Raw genomic sequence first — 23,421 nt, forward strand, 5'->3', positions numbered from 1 at the left:
TTTGGCTTATTTTGAATTTATTAAGCCCTTACACGATAAAATAAATTGGCATGGCTACATTGACCTCATCGTGTCTGCCATGACAGATAACGCGAGACTCTCGCCATGACCCCTTTTCTCCTTAAGGCTTGCCAGACCATTTATAGATATTCTACTCATTGTTATTATCAATCAAGTGGCAAATAATGGCTTCTTGGTGGAATTTCAAAGTTGCTGACAAACAGTATTTACTTTTAATGCACAGAATTTCTGACTCACACCTTGCCAAATTTTTACTACGACTTGTTAATGTTTCCAAATAAGGCCTCAATATCCTTATATGGCACACAAACAAACGAGGCTGAGAACGGAAGTAATCATTATTTGAACTAATATGGCAGACAATTTTAATGAAAATATCGGAGAAAAAAGGTAAACAAGATTTTACAACTATTTCTACAATGATTTTCGATACTTCCAGTATTAAATAAGGGGACTACTCAGTTTATTTAATTATATGCAAGGAATATGTTCAAATTGTTGATATTAGGCTAAAAGAGTGCCGGGTTTGATTCACACCCGGCTTGCTCCATTGATACATATATGCTCATGGTAGTACCTTGTCCACGAGGTTGGACTAAGGGTACCAATATTAGTACTAGCAGCTAAAGGTGTTCACTGGGTACGAAAAATTAATCTTTGAACTTCATATCCCTCTATACCAAGCTCATTATTTTGTACATCTATAACAAGGAAGGTTTCACATTTGCCTAAGACATGAACTGTTCTTTTCTCATTCAGTTTCAGTTTCACCACATAAAAGTTTGACAAGATGTGTCTCAAGCTGAGAGTTGCAGTGCAAAGCCCTTTCTTTACTAGAAATTTAAAAAAATGAAAACAATGGTTTTAATCAAAAACAGGTCTGCATATAAGTAGATGGAGCATTCTCCATTTTTACTAGTGGTCATTTGTATGAATTTGTGCTGAAATTGACAGTACCTTTGATATTTTCAGAAGAGACTGAATTGCGGATAAATGCCATAAAATCTCCATATGAGGCTCAGATTTCTCATCTAGAACAAGAGTTGAGTAAAGCCAGAGAGTCAGCAGAAGATCTTCGTAAAAACATAGAGAAACTGCAGAAGGAAAACAATGAGCTCCAGGCCAAGGTTAGAACTTGTTTTGTGTTGGATCTTAATTTTCTAAGAACTTGTAAATTTGTCTTGGGGGAAAAAATTTAAAGCTTTGACATTTGAAACAGCTGCAAACAATTTTAGTGAAACCATAGTTTAATAGGAGTAATACATTGTCTGCTCTTATGGCAGTGCATTATTTTTTCCAGGCACCAATATCAAGTCGAAGGAGATTATTCTATCCTCCAGTTTTAATTGGAGGTCTAGAATAAAAATACCATCATCTCAGTCTGATACCTAGGCTGCTTCTGACAATCATTTATTCGTCTTTTTTGCCTGTAGAATTCATGTATTTCTCACATGTCTCTTCGATGCTTAGCATTTTCATCATCGAAGTAACTTTTGGCATTTCTGCTCTCAGTCATATCCTTTTTTTGTGTTGAATTTGTCATTTTCTTCCCAGTCCTTGCATAATTTTCAGGTACAGTAAAACCTGTCATGAGCAACCTCTGCTATGAGCGACCACCTGTCATTTCCGACCACAATCGTAATGCACGGATCGATTTTACTATATAAATGCTCTGTTATGAACGACCACCAGCTGAATGCGACCAGCGACCGCGATTTCTTGGCAAAATATGCATTTTGACACTGCTATGAACGACCGCATCGCCAAAAAATCAAAACAGATTGACACCACTGACCTTAACTTAATCTTTTGTAAACACTAGAGCTCGGGATAAATGTAGTATGCAAACAAAGTGCACATTAAATAACACTATAGTTGAACAACCATATATCGGGATAAACACCTCTAACCATCATTTAATCCTTTGTAACAAAGACTGCATAAATAGCAAAGATTGCTCTGATAAAGTATTTAAAAATAATTTGTCTTGCTACAGTACCAGTTTTGTGAAATTTACAACTCCAGCGTACGGTGTCATTTGTAAACTGCAGTAAACCAGACTAAAGTACATGTCACTAACCACCATTGTAGTGCCGAAGTCATGTGAATAGCCAGTAAGAGTAACATCAAAGGGAGTAATGATGGATATACGCAGTCAATTTAGAGGTTTGTATTTTTTCTTTATCTTTATGAAAACTCACAAAACGCGGGTAGTCCTTATGTCCAAGTGAGAAATCGTTTGAAAGGGCTTCAGTGTTGGTTTGAGTACGTCGTTTGCTTTCCAGTTAATCCATAATGCCTGGAGGGTGAATGAGCTCATTGTCTTTAATACTAGTAAGTGAGAATCATTTCCGGATTTTTTTAAAATTATTTTTTATTTCTTTTGTTAGTGTTTCACCAAGCCACAATCTGTTTACGTGGGTGCAGATGGTCGGAACATTTGTTTATCGAGCTATAACGCTGTTGATTTAAACTTCGTCTCAGAATAAATGTATTGTTTCTTGATGAGTTAATTATGTGTTTTGGTTTCATTCATTGGTACATAATATATATTTATATATTTATTCCACAATTCCCCAAAACCTGATCAAAACCAATAGTCTTTATAACGTCAACACTAATAACAATGGCAGAATCTCCGCTGAAAAAAAGAAAATTTTAACACTGGAAGAAAGGATTAATGTCATTGAAAGAAATGAAAGAGGCGAGACCACTCGCAAAATAGCAGTCAGCTTAAGCGTCGGTAAAACGCAAGTTCAAAATGTAATCAAAGTCCATTAGAAACGAATGGCAGAAAGGTGCACAAGCACAGAGGAAATATGCCACGGCACAACGGACAGTTTACGGAGATCTGAACGAGCGAGTATGGGAGTGGTTTTGTGTTGCAAGGAGTAAAAACATACCAGTAAGTGGAAAGTTGATTCCGGAAAAGGCAATAATTGAGATACATGTTCAGACCAAATAGCTGAGTAAAACATGTCAACAAAGAAGTATAATGGATTTCTTTTAAAAAAACAAGTGAATAAGTGTATAAAATAAGATATATACATCATATCTAACTGTTCATTTTTTGTACATATTAATGTGATGTTGAAATATAAATTTTATTCTCGTTGTTTGATAGATGTATATCTTTATTATATAAAGATATTTTGAGAGGAATGCATGCAATATTTAACAAGATTCATGAATAAAGGATATGATACATGTACAGTGAGTATGGGTATTATTTATTTTTCAACAATGCTAACTATTGACCCTGAAAACCAGTCCATTTTCACACACCTTATGATAGACCACCTGTCTTGAGAGACCGCTTTTGGTTGGCAGAAGGGGCGGTCTCTCATAACAGGTTTTACTGTATCTGTGTCCTTTTTTCTTGACTGGTTGGGTTTTGAGTACTCACTAGCTAAGCAGTGCTTCTTTTTTTCATCCCTCACTTAGCAACCATTGTTAGTGTATTACCTACATGGTTCTTCTTTGGTTCATTGTTTATTTCTTGTATTGCCTTTTGTCATTCAGTGTGCCTTGTGGTGTTATTAATGAGCTCATGAAAGCCTGCTTGGGATAATACACCTAATTAGCATGTATTTTTGTGTATGCGCACAGATGCTTGTCCTATTTGTTGCCTTTGACCTTTGGCCTGATGAGATGTGGGGCTTAGTGAAAAGTTGCTCTGCCTATAGGGCCAGGTTAGTAGAGGACCCCTACTATTTTCAAGGGTGATGAGTCTGTGGCACTTACTGAATTGGGTAAGTCACCAGCTCTTATAAGGGAGGGGTCAATGACTCTTTCCGGAGGATGTAAAAAAAATTCTTCCACAAGGGTTGGATCACTAATTCATGGAAATTATCAGCTCCAGCAATTGAAAAATCTATGTTGCTAACAACTAGCAACATGTTTCACCTTCCCAATGCAAGGGAAGCACAATCTTCACTCAAGTAGACCTGTTTTTATGTTGTTCATAGATCACAAAACTTGTGCATTGATATGTCCATTTGTCTGTTAATACAGGTTTCTTATTGCTACTCCTAAATTACTTTGAGGAATGCCATGAAACTTTGCCCACATCCAAAGGTCTGGTTGAGATGAAAATAGTGCTGCTGAAACATATGGCCACCATATTGTCCATCTTTAAAATCTTTTCTGTTGCTACTTTCTAGAATGGATGGCCATATTATCATGATGTTTTCAGTAAAAGACTTATTGCAAATGGTGCTGGTCTGGAACCAGTGTAGCCATCTTGAAAATATTGTTATTGCTACTCCTTCTACATGGAGTACTACTTGGTCCTGACTGAAATTGGTGCCAGTCTGAGTGTAAATATATCCACCACATCAGCCATCGGGAAAATCTTGCCATTCTGCCTGAATTGAAAGTCATAGTATAGTGGGGTTTTCCCCAAAGACTTCTTTATGATGACTAGTTGGTCCTAAATGATAGTGGTGCTGATATGAGATCGAATATGGCAGTTAATGAGACCATCCTGAAAATCTTGTTATCACTAAATGAATGATCATTTAGCATTGGGTTTTACCAAATGTTTTATGATGTTCAGTTGATCCTAAATTAAAATGGTACAGATCTGACATCCAAAATGTGACCATCTTGAAAATCTTTTTTTCACTACTCTTCTGAAATGGAAAGTCATTTTGATATAGGGCTTTCATCAGAAGCGTTCTTATGTTGTCTAGTTGCCCATAAAAGAAAATGACTAACCCTCACTATGGCTGCCTCAATAGCGGTCTTGTTGTTACCTCTACTTCTTACAAATGGATGACTATATCAGCTTAGGGTTTTTACCTACCGTATTTTCCCGCATATATCCCGCAGACGCAGATAATCCGCACCCTCATATAGCCCGCGGGTTTTGGGGTTTTGTGTAAAAAATCATTGGCATAACCCGCACCTTTGTATAACCCGCAACCGTAGATTGATGAACCTTTTTGTGTATGTTCACATTGTCTACCATTACTGTTTTTAGAAGGACCGAATTCATCAATGCTCACACGTGGATGACGAACAATACTACAACTACTACATTTTCACTCACCCGCCCAACATGCAAATTTGTATTTACACTATCAAGTCAGTCGGCCCCGGTCCATATTCATCCCTCTGCATCAGTTCAAGTTAGTCACCCTGCCTCCACTATATTCCGGCTGGCAGCCGGCAGATTTAAATTTTGAAGCCAGGTACTTGTGAGCCGGATATGCAATGGTGTGAGGTCCTGAGGCTGAATGCCACAATTGTCAATTTCGAATGTAGCTTGCATGACGTCAATTAACTACCAGTGTTCAGGCTCGGTACACAGTGCTTGTGCGCGTAGGCTGTCTATAGGAGCTGTGCCTCAACTACAGGCTACATAAACGCGGACATTTCTAAATAATCTTGTATTCTTTTTAATTGTAGATTCGAGTTTAAATAATTTCTTTTTGTTTAATTTAAAAAATGCCGAAACGAAAGTCTTACACAGCCGACTTCAAGCTAACTGCCATTGCGTATGCTGAAGTGCATGGCAATAGAGCCACAGGCAGAAAATTTGATATTGATGAGAGTGTAATCCGAGGTTGGAGAAAAGAAAAAGGAACGTTGGAGAAGATGAATCCACGAAAATGTGCTCGTCGCTGACCTAAAGCAAAATGGCCTCACCTTGAAGCTGACCTGAAGCAGTGGATCGTGGCCCAGCGGGAAAACAACCGACTAGTCTCGACAGTTGCCATCAAACTGAAGGCCAAACTCATGGCGGCAGAGAAGCACATTGATGATTTTAAAGGAGGAGTGCATTGGGTATATAAATTTATAAAGAGGAACCAATTGTCAGTCAGAACACGAACAACTGTCGGCCAACGTCTACCCGAGAATTGGGAGAAGAAGATGGATGATTTCGTGAATTCGTCGCCAGGGAAATTCAGAAGCTTGACCTTCCCCATTCTGCCATTATTAATATGGACGAAGTACTGATGTGTTTTGACATTCTGGCAACAAGGTCGGTGGACGAAGTCGGCTTTAAAACCGTTAAAGTGGCAACAACCGGGCACGAGCGAACCTCTTTCACGGTTGTACTGGCTTGTGCTGCAAATGGAGTGAAAATTAAACATATGGTGATTTTCAAGCGGGTGACAATGCCTCGTGAGAAACTACCTTCAGGCATTGTTGTCCATTGCAACAAAAAAGGATGGATGAACTGTGATGTAATGAAAATCTGGATCAATAAATGTTATCGAGCCAGGCCTGGGGGATTTTTCTCCCCGAGATCTCTGTTGATTTTTGATTCGATGGCGGCACACAAAGAAACAGAAGTTCAAGCAGTTATAAACTCTTGTGGTGCGCATATTGCCGTAATCCCTGGAAGTCTAACGTGCAAGTTGCAGCCCCTGGATATTGCTGTCAACCATCCCTTCAAAACTTACGTGCGCGCGGAATGGGAAAATTGGATGGCGAATGGGGAACATTCGTTCACCCCAGCCTGCAGACAACGCAGGGCAACATATGTAGAAGTGTGCAAGTGGATTGTGACAGCTTGGACCAAAATTAAACCGGAAATGATGCGAAATGGATTTGTCAAAGCTGGATTGATCCCTCCTCCTGTTGAAGCTCCAGCAAGTTCTGACGATACTGACGAAGAAGAAGAGGATCAACATGTCACCGAGCTGTGCCTTCAGAATGCTCTTGACATTCTGGACAACGACAGTGACATTAATGAGGATTTTGAGGGTTTCAGTGATGCCACCAGTGATGAAGATGAACCAGATAATTAATTATGATATTATTAGTTTTAAATTTTATTATCAAGATTCAAGTTATTACTCATTAGTCTACCCATAGTTCATAGTAAAATAATATCAACCAAAGAAAATAAAGTTTGATTCTTTGTCTTCATCTTTGCTATTTATAATGTCTTTGTTTTCAATCATCGGAAGCGGTCTTTTTGAGATGAGTCGACAAGATAAACTACAAAACACGTGTTTTTAATTTTTATCATTAAAATATGTAAAATTAGGTAGTTATTTCAATTGAAAACAGAAAATATTGATTATGAAAACATGACGGATACGAAATTTTAAGTTTTTATCCCGAAATGTTGATTTGGTCCCGATACCGTAAGTTGTTGTGAAGTCACCGTAATAGCCATAATATCCAACCCTAGCAAAACAAAACTAGAACAATATATAAGTTATGTAGTTATGTTTTTCAAACTATATATTGAAATATTATTACGTGTAAAAAATTTGTGATATAGCCTGCACCCTTATATAACCCGCACACACACACACACACACACACCGCGGGGTTTTGTAAAATGTGGTATAAACCGCGGGATATATGCGGGAAAATACAGTAGTTTATCTGTAAATGGTGCCAGTCATGGCTACCATGATGGCTGACTTGAAAGTCATGTAGTCATTACTCTTCCTGAACGGATCATCATTATGACATGGGCTCTAAGGATAGCTTCTCTCGATAACCTCACTTTTAATTAGCCATCCTTTCTCTAGCATTGTTGGAAAGGTATGAAATTCATGCCTTGTCTGTGGAAAATGGTGGCTTATTATTTAATGGTGACTATGATTTGATCTTTCCTCTTTGACAACCTGGATTTCTGGTGAAGAATTAACTTTCTTTTGTTGCTCCTGTTCTGACTGAAATCCACAGTCTGTGTCATATTGGTGCTAGGGATGATCAAGATAAGACTTCATTGATCATTTAAAGCTTTATGTTTTTCTCGGCATCAAAAGAGAAAAGATAGGGTTATAACCATCTTTTTCTCCTATTCAGAGGTACCTCTGATAATTTGGCAATTCCCATCTCAAGGTGGACTTTCTGAAGTTTTTGAAGTGCCTGCGAGAGATCTTTGTGACCATCTTGAAATTCTTGATCTTGTTATCACTGCTCTTATGATAACTAGTTGGTCTTGAATGAAAATGCCACTAAGAAATCCGATTTGGCCTCTACAGTGGCTGTCTTGAAAATCTTGTTGCAATTTCTGCTTGGATGGTCATACAGGGTTTTCACTGAAAGATTTATTATGGTTTTGGTTGTAAGTGAAAATGGTGCCAATCTGACTTCCAATATGACCAGCACAGTTGCCATCTTGAACATTTTGCTACTGATGCTACTTCTGAATGGAAGCAACTTTGGCTTTTCACCAGAAGACTTTTTATGATGTCTAGTTGGTCATGAATGAAAATTGTGCCACTCTGGCAAACAATATGGATGCTACAGTATCGATCTTGAAAATCATTTTACTGCTGCTCTTCCAAGCTGGAAAGTCAAATTTTTACAAGTGGATTTGTCTTTTTTGGTCCTAAGTGAAAAGAGTGTTGATATGAAAATCAATATGGCTACCATGGCAATCATCAAGAAAATCTTGTTAATGCTTCTCCTCCTAAATGAAAAGTCATTTTGCCATTGGGCTTTTATTAAAAGACTGAATATGGTACTTCATAGGTCTTAAATGAAAATGGTTTTGCACTGATGTCAGATATTAATGCCATGGCAGCCATCTTGAAAATCTCCTTATGGCTGTTCCTCCCAAATCGAAAGTCTTGTCAACACAGGATTTTCATCATTATAGTGTCTAGTTGGTCCTGAATGACTGCCATCTCAAAAATTGTTAAGGCTACACCTCCAGAATTGATGGCCATATCGACACAGGTTTTTTTCAAAAGACCCTACTATTTCTAGTTCGTCAGTCTTATATAAAATATGACTGCCATGGTGCCATGTTGAAAATTTGTATGTCTGTTCCTCCTGAATGGATTGTCGTATTTGCATGGGGTCTTCTAATGATGTTCAGTTTGTATTAAATGAAAATGGTCCTGATGTTACGTTTTCATTATGGCAACCACAGCAGCTGATTTGAAAATCATATTGCTCAAGAATATCAAATATGGCTTCAACACTCAACATTTAAAGAAAAAGACATAGTATTACCATGAATTTCTAGAAATGTTGTCGTTGTAATGTTTAATGCCATTTTTCAGCACAAGATACATGATGGTCAGTATAAATGGTGGAGGAAGAACCTGGAAAACCCCCAGAAAGAACCACTGACCCACGAGAAGCTACTGGCAAGCTTTCTCACATACCCACATTAGCTGAACCTGAGACACTAATCCACACAGGCAGAGGTGAGATGGCAGTGATCAATAACAGTGAGCGCTTTAGACCACTCGGCCCTTTTGGGCCTCTCCTGGAAATGTAGAGTCTTGTTTATTCTAGACTTCCAATTACTAATATTTGTTTATGACGTATCATATCATACTTCACATGGATGGTGAATGATTATTACTAATTGGAGGAGGAAATAATCTCCTTCAACTAGGTAATGGTGCCAGGAAAAGCAATATAAATTCAAGAATAGCAGGTAAATATTACATCATTAAATCATTTCCTCCCCCTGCTCTCTGCCAAAATGCATTTTGTTACTTTGCATCTTAAACGGACCACTCCAGTGGCCTAAGTGGTTAGAGCGTCTGCTTAAGATGTGGGAGGTCAAGTGTTTGAGCCCTGGCCAAGTCATACCAGAGATTTATAAAAAATAGTACTAGCAGCTGCCTCGCTTAGCACTCAGCATTAAGAAGTTAGTGTTAGGACTAGTCAGCTTGGTGTCAGGATAATGTAACTGGGTGTGACATGATGATACAGGTCCGCAGCATGATGCCCTAGTGCTAGACATCACTATGAACTGTCACACTACAGACATCTTAGCGATATGACCAAAACACACACACACACCTATATCCATCAAAGTAGATATAAACAATTTCATCTTGAAGTTGCACTACATTGTATGAAAAGGAAATATGTCCCAGATTTCATACTTTTGACTTTGTAGATAGCTGCATCTATAAAAAAAAATTTTAAAATAAATTGCCAGGTGAATATTTTCCTACCTTCAGGTTGTGTGTTTAATGATTGTAAATTAGGAAATGGAAGAAAAATGAATGCCAACTAGAACCACTTCATTTCTTACCTAAAAGACGTTAAATAGTTTCTAACTTTGGGTAAAGTAACTTGAAAATCTTGACATTGTACATGCATATATCACTAGAAGATTTGCAAAAGGAAGGTTTTGTACATCTTGCCACTGCATTGGAATTTACATGTTGCACATATTCTGTGTTTAAAGTTCCCATTTCATACAATATGAATGCATGCCATTTCAGATCACTTGGCAGGCACTCTTTGAAAATAATTATAGTGCAATCACTCTTGTTTTGTAAATTTGAAATTTATCTGCTTTTAGATTCAGCAGCTTCAGGTTCCAAAAATAGGTTCCTCTCAGCCACCAGTGCATGTATCAAGACCTGCAGCAGTCGCACCACCCGAGAGGGCAAGGTGAGTTCACTCACAGAGTATTTAAATCAGAATTCATTTTTGCCTGTGTTAAAAAAAATAAAGCTGCTACCCTGGCTTAGGAGTTCATGAAAGTCACTCACTTCTTGTACCATGACATTTTAGGTTTTTGAAACTAGTGATTTCTTTATTTTTGATGTCTAATTTTTTATCGTGTCTATGGAAATTTTGTAATTTGTTTAGCAAAAATGTGTTTAATTATCGTATGCAGTGTTTTATTCCGTAAGGTTAAGCTTTCATTAACCTGGCTGCAAAAGTTATGAAAACAAAAGAAAGAGTTTTATTTGAACACTGAAATATAGCTAAGATTTTTATGCTTTCACTTAAATAATTTTACTTGACTGAAGCAAACAATTGTTCATCTCATGTCTATGATATAAAGAACATTTGAAATAATTATCGACTAACCATGTTATGGATGATATGACACATGATAAAGAAGAATTTTAATGATAGCTTCTTTCATTATCATAATTTATATTTTGTTTAATAACTGAAATTGACATACAAAATGGAGAGAGCCATTGAGAGAGAGAGAGTTGATTAGGTGCAACAACTTAAAAACAGTTGAGATCCTCTAATTCCCTGAGGATATTTTATTTCCCCCAAAAAGTTCAAAGCCTAAGCAATTTTTCTATGATGGCTCTATCAGTTATAACAAGATAAGTGACTGTTATTTTGTAGGCAGAAGGTTTCAAGATTATGTGTCCAGTTTCATGTAATAAAATATTTGTTGATTGTGCATTGATCCAGTTTCATGTAATAAAATATTTGTTGATTGTGCATTGATGGTCATGTATTCCTTTCTCAACATCTTTTAAGATCATGCATTCATGCATTTTATTATTTACACGCATTTCCAACTAAAGGTGATTGAGCATACTGTAACTTGTATGTGATACACTGATTTTACTTCCCACATCAGTGAAAAATGTAATGATAGTACTTTCTATATCATCTTGTGATGTGAAAGTCATAATTGTCATATTCAGCTCAAGTTGGAAGTGTACATTTCCATTAGTTGAGCTGGGAGTGGACATTTCCCATTTATTGAGTTGGGAGTGTACAGTTTATATTCATGGAGCTGGGAGTGTACATTTCCCATTCATTGAGCTGGTAGTATGCATCTCCCATTCATTGAGCTGGGAGTGTACATTTTCCATGTTTTTGAGTGGGGAGTGTATATTTCCCATTTAATGAGGCATTTCTGTTTTTGTTTGTGATGTTTATTCACCAGAATGGTTTAAACATTGTAATTATTCTTAGCACAATCATTGAGATATTTGGACCTATTTCTCCTAAATCTTTGTTTTTCCCAGTCTTTCTCTTCGTGATACCCATCTGCTTTCTTGCTTCATTTACTTCAGGTGCTAGCCACTTAACTTTAGCGTTGGACCATTTTGTTTTTAATTTGGGCTAGCTTATGAAGAGCATCAGAGCACAGTTTGTACAACAGAATAAACCTTCATTAACTTCGGTTGGAGTTTTCATTTTTTTGCAATGTACCCTTTCTAGCTCAATAAGAAGGTGTATTCATGTGAGTTTTTGAAATCACTTGATTTTAATGTGTTAATAGCCCTTTCTGGCTGATGCATGGTGACATGGCTGGGATAATGGTCATTATCTGCATATATTGGACCATTTGTTTCTGATCTATTTTCATGATGGTTTTTGTAAACATCATCAAACAGGGTTGAACTAGTTTCAGTCATTCATTTGAGTTGATTTATAATTTGTACCAAATTGTTACTTTTGGGTATATCCAACCATCTCTTGGCAATAGATTTAAGGTAATCAGTGTTCACCAACTAGTATTACTTCATCTGACTCTGTGGAGACCTATTCTTGTTCATCTTCATATTTGTCAATTAGTCTACATTGGACAGTTGAATGCCACAAATCTATTCCAACTAGACGACTTACAGACAATAAAACAAGCCTTTAGTTTATTTAATGTACTGCATCCGGTTGCTGTTTTGTGTGGTTTTATGAGTTCTTTATACACATTTATGTGAGCAGACCAACAATACTCAAGGTGGATTATTGTCAATTCCCATTTGACAATAAATGGCCATCATGGTTAATGACACTTTGGGTAATCTTCTACGATAATTTAGGATCAATATTTGTCATTGTGCTTTTTTGCATGAAGTAAAATGTGTTAATGTCTAAAATAAACTTTTAGGACTTTGTAGAGTGTTGTTGTTCTTTGATAACAATTTCTCAGTGGCAAGTGGAGTAGTTGATACCAATTTCTCTGTGGCCAGTGGAATAGTTGATACCAATTTCTCTATGGCCAGAGAAGTAGTTTATACCAATTTCTCTGTAGCCAGTGGAGTAGTTGATACCAGTTTCTTAATGGCCAATGGAGTAGTTGATAGGTTTGTCCCCTTAAGTGAAACTGTGCAAGTTCTCACATGCCTTGAATGATCCCAGGTGTGCACAGACATGAAAATGCCAAAATATATGGCATATTTTCTCTAGTCTTCTCACAGAATAAGAGCCATAAATAGAAAAAAGTCTACACGGAAATTCTGAATTTTTAGTAAAATTTAAATAATTACATTATGTAACTTGTGTTGTAAGTTGGCATTATCATTTTCTATCCTAGAATAGTTTCATAGCAGTAGCAGATTTGTTCACTTGTTGGTTAATCTAATGTATATTTTGGCTTCACTGGCAAGGTATTGTAGCACCTTTAGGTTTATGCACTATTTGTGAAATTAAGCCTGGCATTGTTCTTGTGTGTATTATTGAATTTCTGCTTTGCAGTAAGACATCTGTATCTTTATTGCAGTGTTCCCCCACCAGAAGCCCCTAAAACGGCCAATATCAAACCCATTACATCTAGTCCTGCTGCCATAAAGCCCCAAACAGCTCCCATCCATCCATCCATAGCAGCTGCCAAGGCAACTGCCAGTATCCGACCAATGGCCATTGCCTCCACAACGGTGTCACCACTGGCTGTTTCCATGACAACTCCAACTGCCACTGTCATGCCAACAACAGTATCGATGCAGGATGTTACAGAAGGTAAAAACTGAACATTATATCATCCCAAGTACAGGATTTATTGATTAAAATGAAGGGAAATTGAAGATTTTGATGTTGAATTTGAATGATATGTTCTCTTTATTTCCAAATGTTTTGTTTTTTTAAAATATTTTATTTTCTTTGATTATGTAAAGTTATTTAAACAGAAGCTGGTGATTTCATATGTTGACACTTAATATTGATTATTCTAAAATTAATTGGTAGGTGTAGCCATATGTACTGCAATTTTTGGGGAGGTTTGCAGTCCTTTTTATATTGTTGAACTGTGGCATGCTGTGCATTTGGCAGAATACAACACAAAGTTATATTAAAAGATTTTGCGGCTTTTCCCATCTGTAGAAATATAAATACAATATCAAGAAACAGAAGATTATAAATGTTTCTCTTTCTGTTCCCTATGACCTGATTATTGCTGAAAAGAGGGATTGTAGATATAATAATAAGATAACCACCTGTATGCATCTTTCTGTAGTGTCAGGTGACAGTTCTAGTGGCCCTGCCCAGCAGTTGTTCCCAGCCTCTGGGGCATCCAGACCCACCCAGCAAGTTCAGAGGGTCACACCACAGTCAGATTCAGTCAGTCAGGGTAGGGCTGTTTTATATTTTTATTTTGCCCACATTAGCAGATGCATGTAGATACATGTTGCTGCAACAAGTCATATCATTCCAACAGATATCTTGCTTTCTTTAAATGAAAGTCAACACAATTCTTTGGGGGCAAGGGCTAGGTGGAGAATTATATGGCAAAGATAGTTCATTCTGCAACTCATCAGTTTACCACTCGGTCCTAATGTTTACAGTAATGCATTGAATGTGCACTCATCATGCAATCATGGCTTGTTTATTAATAAAGATTGTACTGCCATAGCTGTGGATACCAAAGTAAAGAAACTTTGAGAACAAATGCACTTAATTGATTGCAGCATGCTAAAACTCTCAACCAGATTAGATCGCGTTGACATACACATGTATCAGTGACATATTTAATAGGGGCATTGCTATCGACAGAGACATCAGTATGCTTTGAAGACATTGAAGGTTTCTTGCATATAGAATACAATCATAAATTGGGTTAGATTTCAAGGAATCCATAATATAATAAAATATTTGTAGCAGTTTTGGGAAGGAAAACACTTGCTGTAAAGTTGGAGCACAGTGAACTGTAGCTATTAACTTGCTCTTGTACACTAGTCTATGGTAGTAATTAGTAAGCATATACTTACTGCAAAAATCCATTGCAGTTTATTTCATAGAAAAGTTAAATATTTTGATTTTTTACTTGTATTTTTGTTTAGATTCTGAAGCTGTCCAGGATTCTACAGCAAATACTGCCGAGACTGTTGTCATGGAACCACAACCTTCCTCCTCATTGCTGACAGTGCCACCCAGCCGAGAAGCTTTGGGGGCCAAACGTCAAAGAGATGACACAGAAAGGTGGGTGAAAGATCTGATGAATTTTTGTACAGGATTTCAGAGATGCCAACAATTACATTTATGGGCCTGATCATTCTTATTTTTAATTTGAAACTGCCTCATTATGATTATTTCCATCAGATTGTAATTTTCCAGTCAGATAAAGTTTATCTAGGTGAACTGTCACTTTAACACTGGTATATTTAGATCACAGAAAGCATTATAATGTCTGGTTGAAATTCTTTGCAAAGATTACACAAGGAAGTGTATGACAGGAGCAGTAAAACATAATGATCAACTAGAAGTCACTTGAGCATCATGCTCCAATTCAACTAAGAAAGTTCAAAAGAGAATGAACATAGTTAATTTAGAGTATTGCTTGATGCTACAGAAAAAATTCCAAACAGATTAATCATGTCGTCAACATAAGTTGAATGCTATGTCTTTGCAGTCTTTTCTTTATGGTCTTCAGGGAGTCGCAGGAAAGATGATGGAAGGCACAAAAAAGCACTGATACAGTATGGTTTAATGTTTAAAATAAATTGTTAGATGAAATTATTCTTAATGGGATTTGACATCTGTAGAAATATTTTGGTCAGTTCTACTTTTTATGTACTTACCATAAAGCAAAACATGTGATGTTGTCCATCTGTTTGTACCATCTACCACTACCAGACTTTGTAAGTAGCTTACATTTGGGGCTTTAAAGGTCAATGTCGTAAGGATGGATAGAAGGAATGCTGTTTCCACACACTGACTTGTATACATTGAGCAAACTTTGCAGTGCCTTGCAGTTGAAAGGATTAGGTCTCTTGATTTTGGAGTCAAAAGGTCAAAGTCAAGGTCAGTGACTCTAACATGACAAATGGTTTCTGCATGATAGCTCAAGTTCTTTAGTTCTTGCTTTGACCAAAATGTGGATGACTTGCATGTTGAGGCAAGGAAATACCTATACATTTTTGGAGTCAAAAGATCAGAGGTCAGGGTCATACAAACGGAAAGAAAAAAAGAAAGAAATTATTTGCACAAAATGGTCAAATGTCTCTTCCATATTCCTTGACTGAACTTTTTGCCTTGCTTGCACTTACGATGAGGAAGACATCTCATTATTTTGGGCCTAACGATCTTGTTTATAGGGACTCCAAGAAGGCAAAAGTAGCCTCCATAAAATACAGTGCACACAATTTTTTGAAACCCCACATATCATGGTGGGTGACTTAATCGCCTCCACTTTCACTCCTGCAAATCACCACTGCAACTCGGCATGAGTGTTGATTGCAACTCCAATGTGGATGGGCTGGTCCACATTACTTGTTGACATTTGAACAGCCAGTGAATGAAGACCACCCATGGATAGACTGAGACATCATTAGTGATTTAGAACCAGATACCATTTGAAGAATCAGTTATCTTTATTTCAGATATTTTTGGGGATTTTTGACAATTATTTTTCCAAAGTCATGTATATTTGCATACCAGGGCCCAGCAACATGGAATGAATTGCCCACTGAACTTAGACACAAAGACACAGAGATCACTTCAAGAGAGCTCTCAAAACTCACTTATTTCGACTGCAAGAACAAACTTAAAGACCTAATAATGTTTCCTACCTGAAATATTCTCAGCATGTTTATTTTTTAATGTTTTTCTAATTTCATGGTGTTTGTTTTTTGTAATAATATTATTATATGTTTTTTATCTTATAGGTGTTGTCTAATGTTGTAAAGCACTTAGAGCTTCTAAAGATTATGCGCTATACAAAGTCCTCATTATTATTATTATGTATATTCATTACATGTATGTTCAGAAAAAGTTGATTGATCTCTTTTGCAATAATTTGACACTTTTACTCCAAAGAAATCTGAACAAACTTAAGGTAGTAACCATTTAATTTATGAGACTAGAATGTTCTTTCCTATGGTTACTTTTTTCATGTTTTGATACATTCCTTTAAAGACAAATATAGAATGGACTGTCGTTTTAAACTACAAATCGTAACAAGGTAATAGTTTTGAAGCATTGACCCATTCCCACCTTTGAAAATTAAATGGTCTCTCCCTAAAAAGGATTTGACATTCATGGATGTTTACAGAAATCAAGGCAGTTACCATTGTAAACACTGTTATAAAATATTGACAAGCTTTAAAAAAGATGTCAGTTTCAGCTTGGGAAGTGTTTGTTTTTATCAGATGAAGCCACCTGACATAGTACATTGTGAAAGCCAGAGTTAATGATCCCATTATGAACTGGAAGTTTGATAATTGTTCAAAATTAATCAGACCTCAACTGAAATAAATAATATTGTGGAACATATTAAAATCTCATATGTTCAGAGATTTCCAAAAAATTAGGGCTGTCTACATGTATTGGCAACTGCTTCACATGTATCCTAATTTTATTTGCACATTTTTATAAGGGGAAAATATAAAACAAACACACCTTTGTCTTTGGAGCATGAGGTGGCGATTTCATGCCCAGTGGCAGGATTTTTCTTTCTTTTTCCTCTGTGATGCTCTGATAGGGTATACTTTTCTTATTACTTAAAAAATTTCCAGATATTAGTTCTGTATCTGTAGATTTATTGTTGGTCGATTTTTAATATTTTAATTCTAAAGATTGCCTGAAAATTTGGACATAATAAGCATCAAAATCTCGTTAATGTTAATAATCAGTTTTGAGTTATTTTTTAAACTCACATTGGTGACAGATTGAAAACATAAGCAACAGCATGAAAAACATTCATGGCAGGAACATCTTTTTGACTTGGTGTGTATGATGTGGCTGCACATTGAAGAAAGCTTGTTAATACTTAAACTGTAAAAACAAATGTTTCTTATATTAAGTGTAATGGACTATGATAACTTGTGCAAGTAGTGATTTAGATTCCATATTTTATGTGTGTGTGTGTGAGAGAGAGAGAGTAAATACTTGGTGATATAAATATACATGTTATTAATTGATGTATATTATTTACACACAACAGATGGGTCTATATTTATCCAGGATCAGGTTTGAGATTTTGTATAAATGTGTTACTTATAAATTCAGTTGTTGAAAGTCTGGAATTATTATTGATCCAAAAAAGGGAGCTTGAGTGATCGAATTTCATTGCTAATAACAAAAGATCAGATTACATCTTTGCAGGTAGTTTGGAGCAAAACCATTGCAAAATTTTAACAACTAATCCTACCGATGCAAGGAAGGGAAGATAGTAAACAGATAAATACCAAAAATAATTATACCAGCTGTATTTGTTCACATGTTTTTCTTTCTGTCACTGATTTGACTTATGAGAATCAAACAATGGAAAAGCCTTTGGTTATGCAGTATGCTTCACTTATCCCTGAGTACATTGTCAATACAGTGGCAAGGAAAAGACACTTGCAGAAGAGCTGCTGCTGTGCTTTTAGGTCAGATTACCAGTTACACATGAAATTAACATGTAGCAAAGAAAACAAATTGTTCTGTTGGCTTCTTTTATGCTAGGTTATTAATTTGCACATGAGCATTCATCTTCCAAAAGTGTGTCAACATACATATATCAAGGATGACTCTTTGTCACCATTTGTGATTAAAAAAGAACAAAACAAAATGCTACTTTAATAAATGATTCTAATTAGTACAGTTTAAATTAAAAGACATATGATATAATATTGTTTTTTAAGCAGTAAGTTTTTCTTTTGCATGTTGATGTAACAACCACCAGAATAATGCTTTGTAACCATATTTAGTCATGTATATAATAATTTATTTCAGTTTGGAAGAAGAAATATCACAGAAAAGGACAAGAGTGTCTGAGGTAATCAACTTGTTTCATATATATATATATATATATATATATATATATATATATATATATATATATATATATATATATATGCCTGCCATAAGTGAGGGCCTATTGTGTTGTACATCCATATATGTTGCCGAGTTCATTTCCATAGAACTTTCATATCCTACAAGGGTCACTGCAGCTGGAAGAAGAAGAATGGCTTATGCACAATAACCTCAGTTTTCCACCATCAACAGTTGCCAAACTTTGTGGATGGCTTGTTCATGGGGTAGAAAGAACCCTATTTATTTTGGGCTAGAAAGGTCTAAAGACAAGATCGCAAACGTTATGGATGGCTTGCACTTGGAGTTAGAAAAAGCCTATCAATTTCAGGCTCAAAAGTCAAGTCAAGGGTCATGGTCACACTGAAAGAAGAAAAATGGCTTTCACACATTGACTAGAGTATTTCATTATCAGTCTTTCTGGATGGCTTTTATGTGGGGAAGGAAGAATGCTATTGATTTTACAGTAAAATTTCAAAGATCACAGTCACTGACAATTAAAAAAGAAAAATGGTTGCTGCACAATAACATTATGTCACTGACCTGGGCCAAACTTTGTGAATGGTTTGTATTAAGGGTAAGGAAGAAGCTTATCAATTTTGTGGTTGAAAGTTCAGCGGTCAATGTAACTGAATTTAAAATCTTGTTTCTGCACAAAAAATATCAGTTATCTTAATAGCTATGAGGCAGGCAAATCATGTAACTTTCATGGTATTTGGGGGGATGGGGAGTAGTTGTAATGTCTGCCGTGAGCTAGTAAATTTATACCTTGAAAAGTAAATCCCTTAAGCAGTGATTTAAAAATTTAAAAATGTTTATCCGTTCAACAACTCAGATGCTTTGTTTGAGGAAGTGATGATTTCTTGATGAATCAGATGAAGGTAACATTCCTAGACAAGTTTATCCTTGTTACTTGCATTATTTTTTATGTCCTCACATAGATTATTTATTTATTCTTCAGATCATGGTTAAAATTATAAGTAGGTTTATAGTTTTATGGTTTTATCCCAGCACATGATAAGCTTTGCATGACAGCCAGTATATCTGACAGAGAAATAACCCAGGAAAACTGGGAAGAGCCGCAGACCCAAGGGAGGCTACTGGAAAGCTTTCTCATGGAACTGCATAGGCAGAGCCGAAGACTTGAACCAACATGGACTGAAGTGAGATGGCAGTGATCAGTAAAGATGAGCACCTTAGACCACTCAGCCACCTCGGGCCCCAAATTATAAGTAGGAAGAAGAGTGTAAACCTGGCTCCTCTGGTGATCTCTGATAAGACCCATCTCCATAAAACTACTAAAATATGTGAATAATAAATGCTATTTTCTCACATATTTCCACAAATTGAGATTTTGCATTACCTTAGTGGCATTTTTGTGAGAGTTCGATATAAAACAAAGGATAAAAGTAACTCCTTAGGAGAAAGTTTTTTTTTTACCCAGGCATCCTTTTATTCTTGAAAAACTAAATTCTGCAGATTTTAAGAAATTAATTTTTTATCAATGGTAAAACAGTATTAGTTTATACTCCCACTCAAATTCAAAATAGACCAAGACCAGAAAACCTTTCCATTTAAATAAGTTTGCTGTCAGTCTTGATTCAATCTATGTCAGTTTTCATATTCCCATCAATCTGTCCTACAGAAATTCCTTTGCTTATTGCTTATTGGGGAAATTGTCAGTTTTGCTCTCTTCCTTTTGGTTTGGACAGTCCTTAGGTCTTCATAAAACTAACCAACTATATCATCTCCCTGTTCCATCTTCTACTTGTACAGTGGCTTACTTGGACAAACTCCTCTGGAAACATATGGTAACTCCATTTCTTGTCAAGGCAAAAAATGATCATTTCCCTTAAATTATCTGGGCCTTCTGATCAGTTGGGAAATATCCACATAGTATCCCACCTCAGTATTTACCCCAGTTTACTGAAGCAATGTGTGACATAGTATACAACTTTGTTATTTGCACCAATTTACTGAAGCAATGTCTGACTCAGTATCCCACCACATTATTTGTACCAATTTATTGAAGCAATGTGTGTCATATTATCCCACCTCATTACTTTTTCCATTTTACTAAAGCAATGTGTGACTAAGTATCCCATCTCGTTATTTACACCAGTTTACTGAAGCAATTTTGTGACTATCCCACCTCATTATTTGCACCATTTTACTTAAGCATTGTTTGACTAAGTATCCACCTCATTATTTGCACCATTTTACTGAAGCAGTGTGTGACTAAGTATCCCACCTCATTATTTGCACCATTTTACTGAGGCAGTGTTTGACTAAGTATCCCACCTCATTATTTGCACCATTTTACTGAGGCAGTGTGTGACTAAGTATCCCACCTCATTATTTGCACCATTTTACTGAGGCAGTGTTTGACTAAGTATCCCACCTCATTATTTGCACCATTTTACTGAAGCAATGAGTGACTAAGTATCGCACCTCATTATTTGCACCATTTTACTGAAGCAATGTGTGACTCAGTATCCCACCTCATTATTTGCACCATTTTACTGAAGCAGTGTGTGACTAAGTATCCCTCCTCATTATTTGCACCAGTTAACTGAAGCAATGTGTTATTCAGTATCTCACCTCATTATTTGCACCAGTTTACTGAAGCAATGTGTGACTCAGTATCCCACCTCATTATTTGCACCAGTTTATCGTTGACAGAAGCTATGTGTAATATATTTGTTTTAATTTTTTGGGGTTCTTCTTATTGTCAGATCTTTTGTTAATTAAGTTTCTTTATGTAATACTGTGTTCAGTTTCATTAAGTATAAATGTACAAAATTTTACAATTGTTGCATTTGAATAAATTTATTAGTGATAATCATAGCACAAATAAGCATGTACACACGTTCATTAAGTAACAAAATAAAAAGATACTGTATGCTTGATTTCCATGTTTTACAGTATTTCATGCAGAGTTTGAAACACTGGCTTTAGAAAATAGTCTATTGTCAGTAAAGATGAGTTTTAGGAGACATTAGTGCTACAAAGGAAAGAAAAATTGTATATCTTTTAGTTATAATTGAGAAGTAAAAATCTGAACACTTTGCTCATAGTTTTCTGCTAAAAATGTCTTCCGTGGAAGAGATTTGCTACCTCTATTTATGAACCAGTACTGGAATATATGTGGGTTTAAATGTTGTGCATCTGCCTTGTCACATTGTTATAAAGGGTAATAAAAGGGCAGATAAAGCAGCCTGAGCTACCCTGCAGTCACCCATTTCTGAATATAAGATTCCATGTACTACCTTCAACTGTTGTATAGATTGGCCTGTTCTGTATAACTAGCAAAATATGTGGAATGAAAACTCCACAAACTTGGGAACCTAAAACCCATCATTAGACAGTGACATCCTTCATATAAAACAAATCAGAGATGTGATATTGTGCTGGTCATTTATAGGACACGTACACCTGACTTGTGCATATCTCTTGAATGGTGAACCTCATCCAGAGTGCATACCCTGCCACTATCCACAGAGCAGTGGAACACATTCTTGTTGAGTGTAACAACTTCTACCTGAGAAAATCCTTCCACCCTGTGGGAAAGCAGTTGTGAGCTCCATTTAGGAACTTAATGATCTTGTACCACCATAAAAATTTGTAGACCTTTTTCCTAATTATGGTTTATATTAAAGAAAATCAGCCTATAATTTTAGGTATCTTACATGTTTTTGCAATTTTCTTTTATTTTATATGCCTTTTACATAATTTTAACATCATTACCCATTATCTTTTATTATAGCACTTGATGTTTGCATTTATTTGAAAGGTTTATCATCCTACATATTTTGGTAGTTCTTTATATTTGTAATCATATTTTCATAACTTTACTTTAATTGGTACCGTAGAACCCGTATTGTGCTTTTAAACCTAACACATGCATACATATCATGTGACATATATTGGACTTGGCTTACAGCATGAGTCGGATATTAACATGTCTAGTCATCAACAAAACAGACCCCTCATAATGCCATTTTATACATTTCAGACTGTAGCTGCATCAGTTACTACCCCGCTGGGACCAGAAATCAAACAGAGAGCAGAGATTGTTGAAGATACAGGTTAATTTTCAATAGCAGTATTCTAGCTAGTGTTTGATAACAGAACTTGAAAGTTGAATCAAGTTCAGGTCTTACATGAGCACTTCATACAAAGAGTGCTGGGGTCTTACATGAGCACTTCATACAAAGAGTACTATCAAATAAAATCCTCAGAAAGAGCTTGAATGTCTCTGGTCTGTAAAAAAAATTTATACTTCTGTTGTGTACAAACAATATTTCCTTTCTAGCTCTAATGGTCAAGAGCTTATGCAATGACCTTTTGGCTTTCAACATCCATTAGCACCAGTTTGTTATTGTTACTCCATCTAAACTGTTGGGAGTATTGCTTTAAAATGTAACAGATATAATCATCCCAAGGTCTAAATGAAAATGGTAGCACTCAGACATCCAATATGGCCACAAGGGCAGCCATCTATAAAATCTTTTTCACAATTCCTGCTGAATTGATGGTTGTATTGACACAGGGTTTTAACTAGAAGAATTTTTATGATGTCTAGCTGGTCCATAATGAAAATGGTACCATACACACATCTGAGATGGGCACAGTGGCTATCTTAAAAATCTTGTTGCTACTCAGCCTGAATGGATGGTCATAGCAGCATGTGGTTATAATGTGTAGTTGGTCCTAAATGGTGCCACTCCATCCAGT

At 36.1% G+C, this 23,421-nt stretch overlaps 1 protein-coding gene across 4 annotated transcripts in view; it reads left to right on the plus strand.

The window, feature by feature from the left end:
- LOC149807038 (nucleoprotein TPR-like) overlaps positions 1-23,421 on the plus strand; it is a 293,006-nt gene that overhangs the window by 206,560 nt on the left and 63,025 nt on the right. For 3 of the 4 annotated variants that reach the window (XM_089960984.1, XM_089960994.1, XM_089961010.1), the window contains exons 44-50: positions 994-1,148; positions 10,274-10,365; positions 13,181-13,416; positions 13,910-14,023; positions 14,733-14,871; positions 18,607-18,649; positions 22,700-22,772. In XM_089960984.1, coding sequence (XP_089817110.1) covers positions 994-1,148; positions 10,274-10,365; positions 13,181-13,416; positions 13,910-14,023; positions 14,733-14,871; positions 18,607-18,649; positions 22,700-22,772 — 852 coding nt within the window. The remainder of the gene's footprint in view (positions 1-993; positions 1,149-10,273; positions 10,366-13,180; positions 13,417-13,909; positions 14,024-14,732; positions 14,872-18,606; positions 18,650-22,699; positions 22,773-23,421) is intronic. The other variant, XM_089961003.1, reaches the window with a different exon arrangement.

The sequence above is a fragment of the Sinohyriopsis cumingii genome, chromosome 1 (genome assembly GCF_028554795.1).
Source record: "Sinohyriopsis cumingii isolate HCF-2022 chromosome 1, ASM2855479v2, whole genome shotgun sequence".
Classification (NCBI taxonomy): domain Eukaryota; kingdom Metazoa; phylum Mollusca; class Bivalvia; order Unionida; family Unionidae; genus Sinohyriopsis; species Sinohyriopsis cumingii.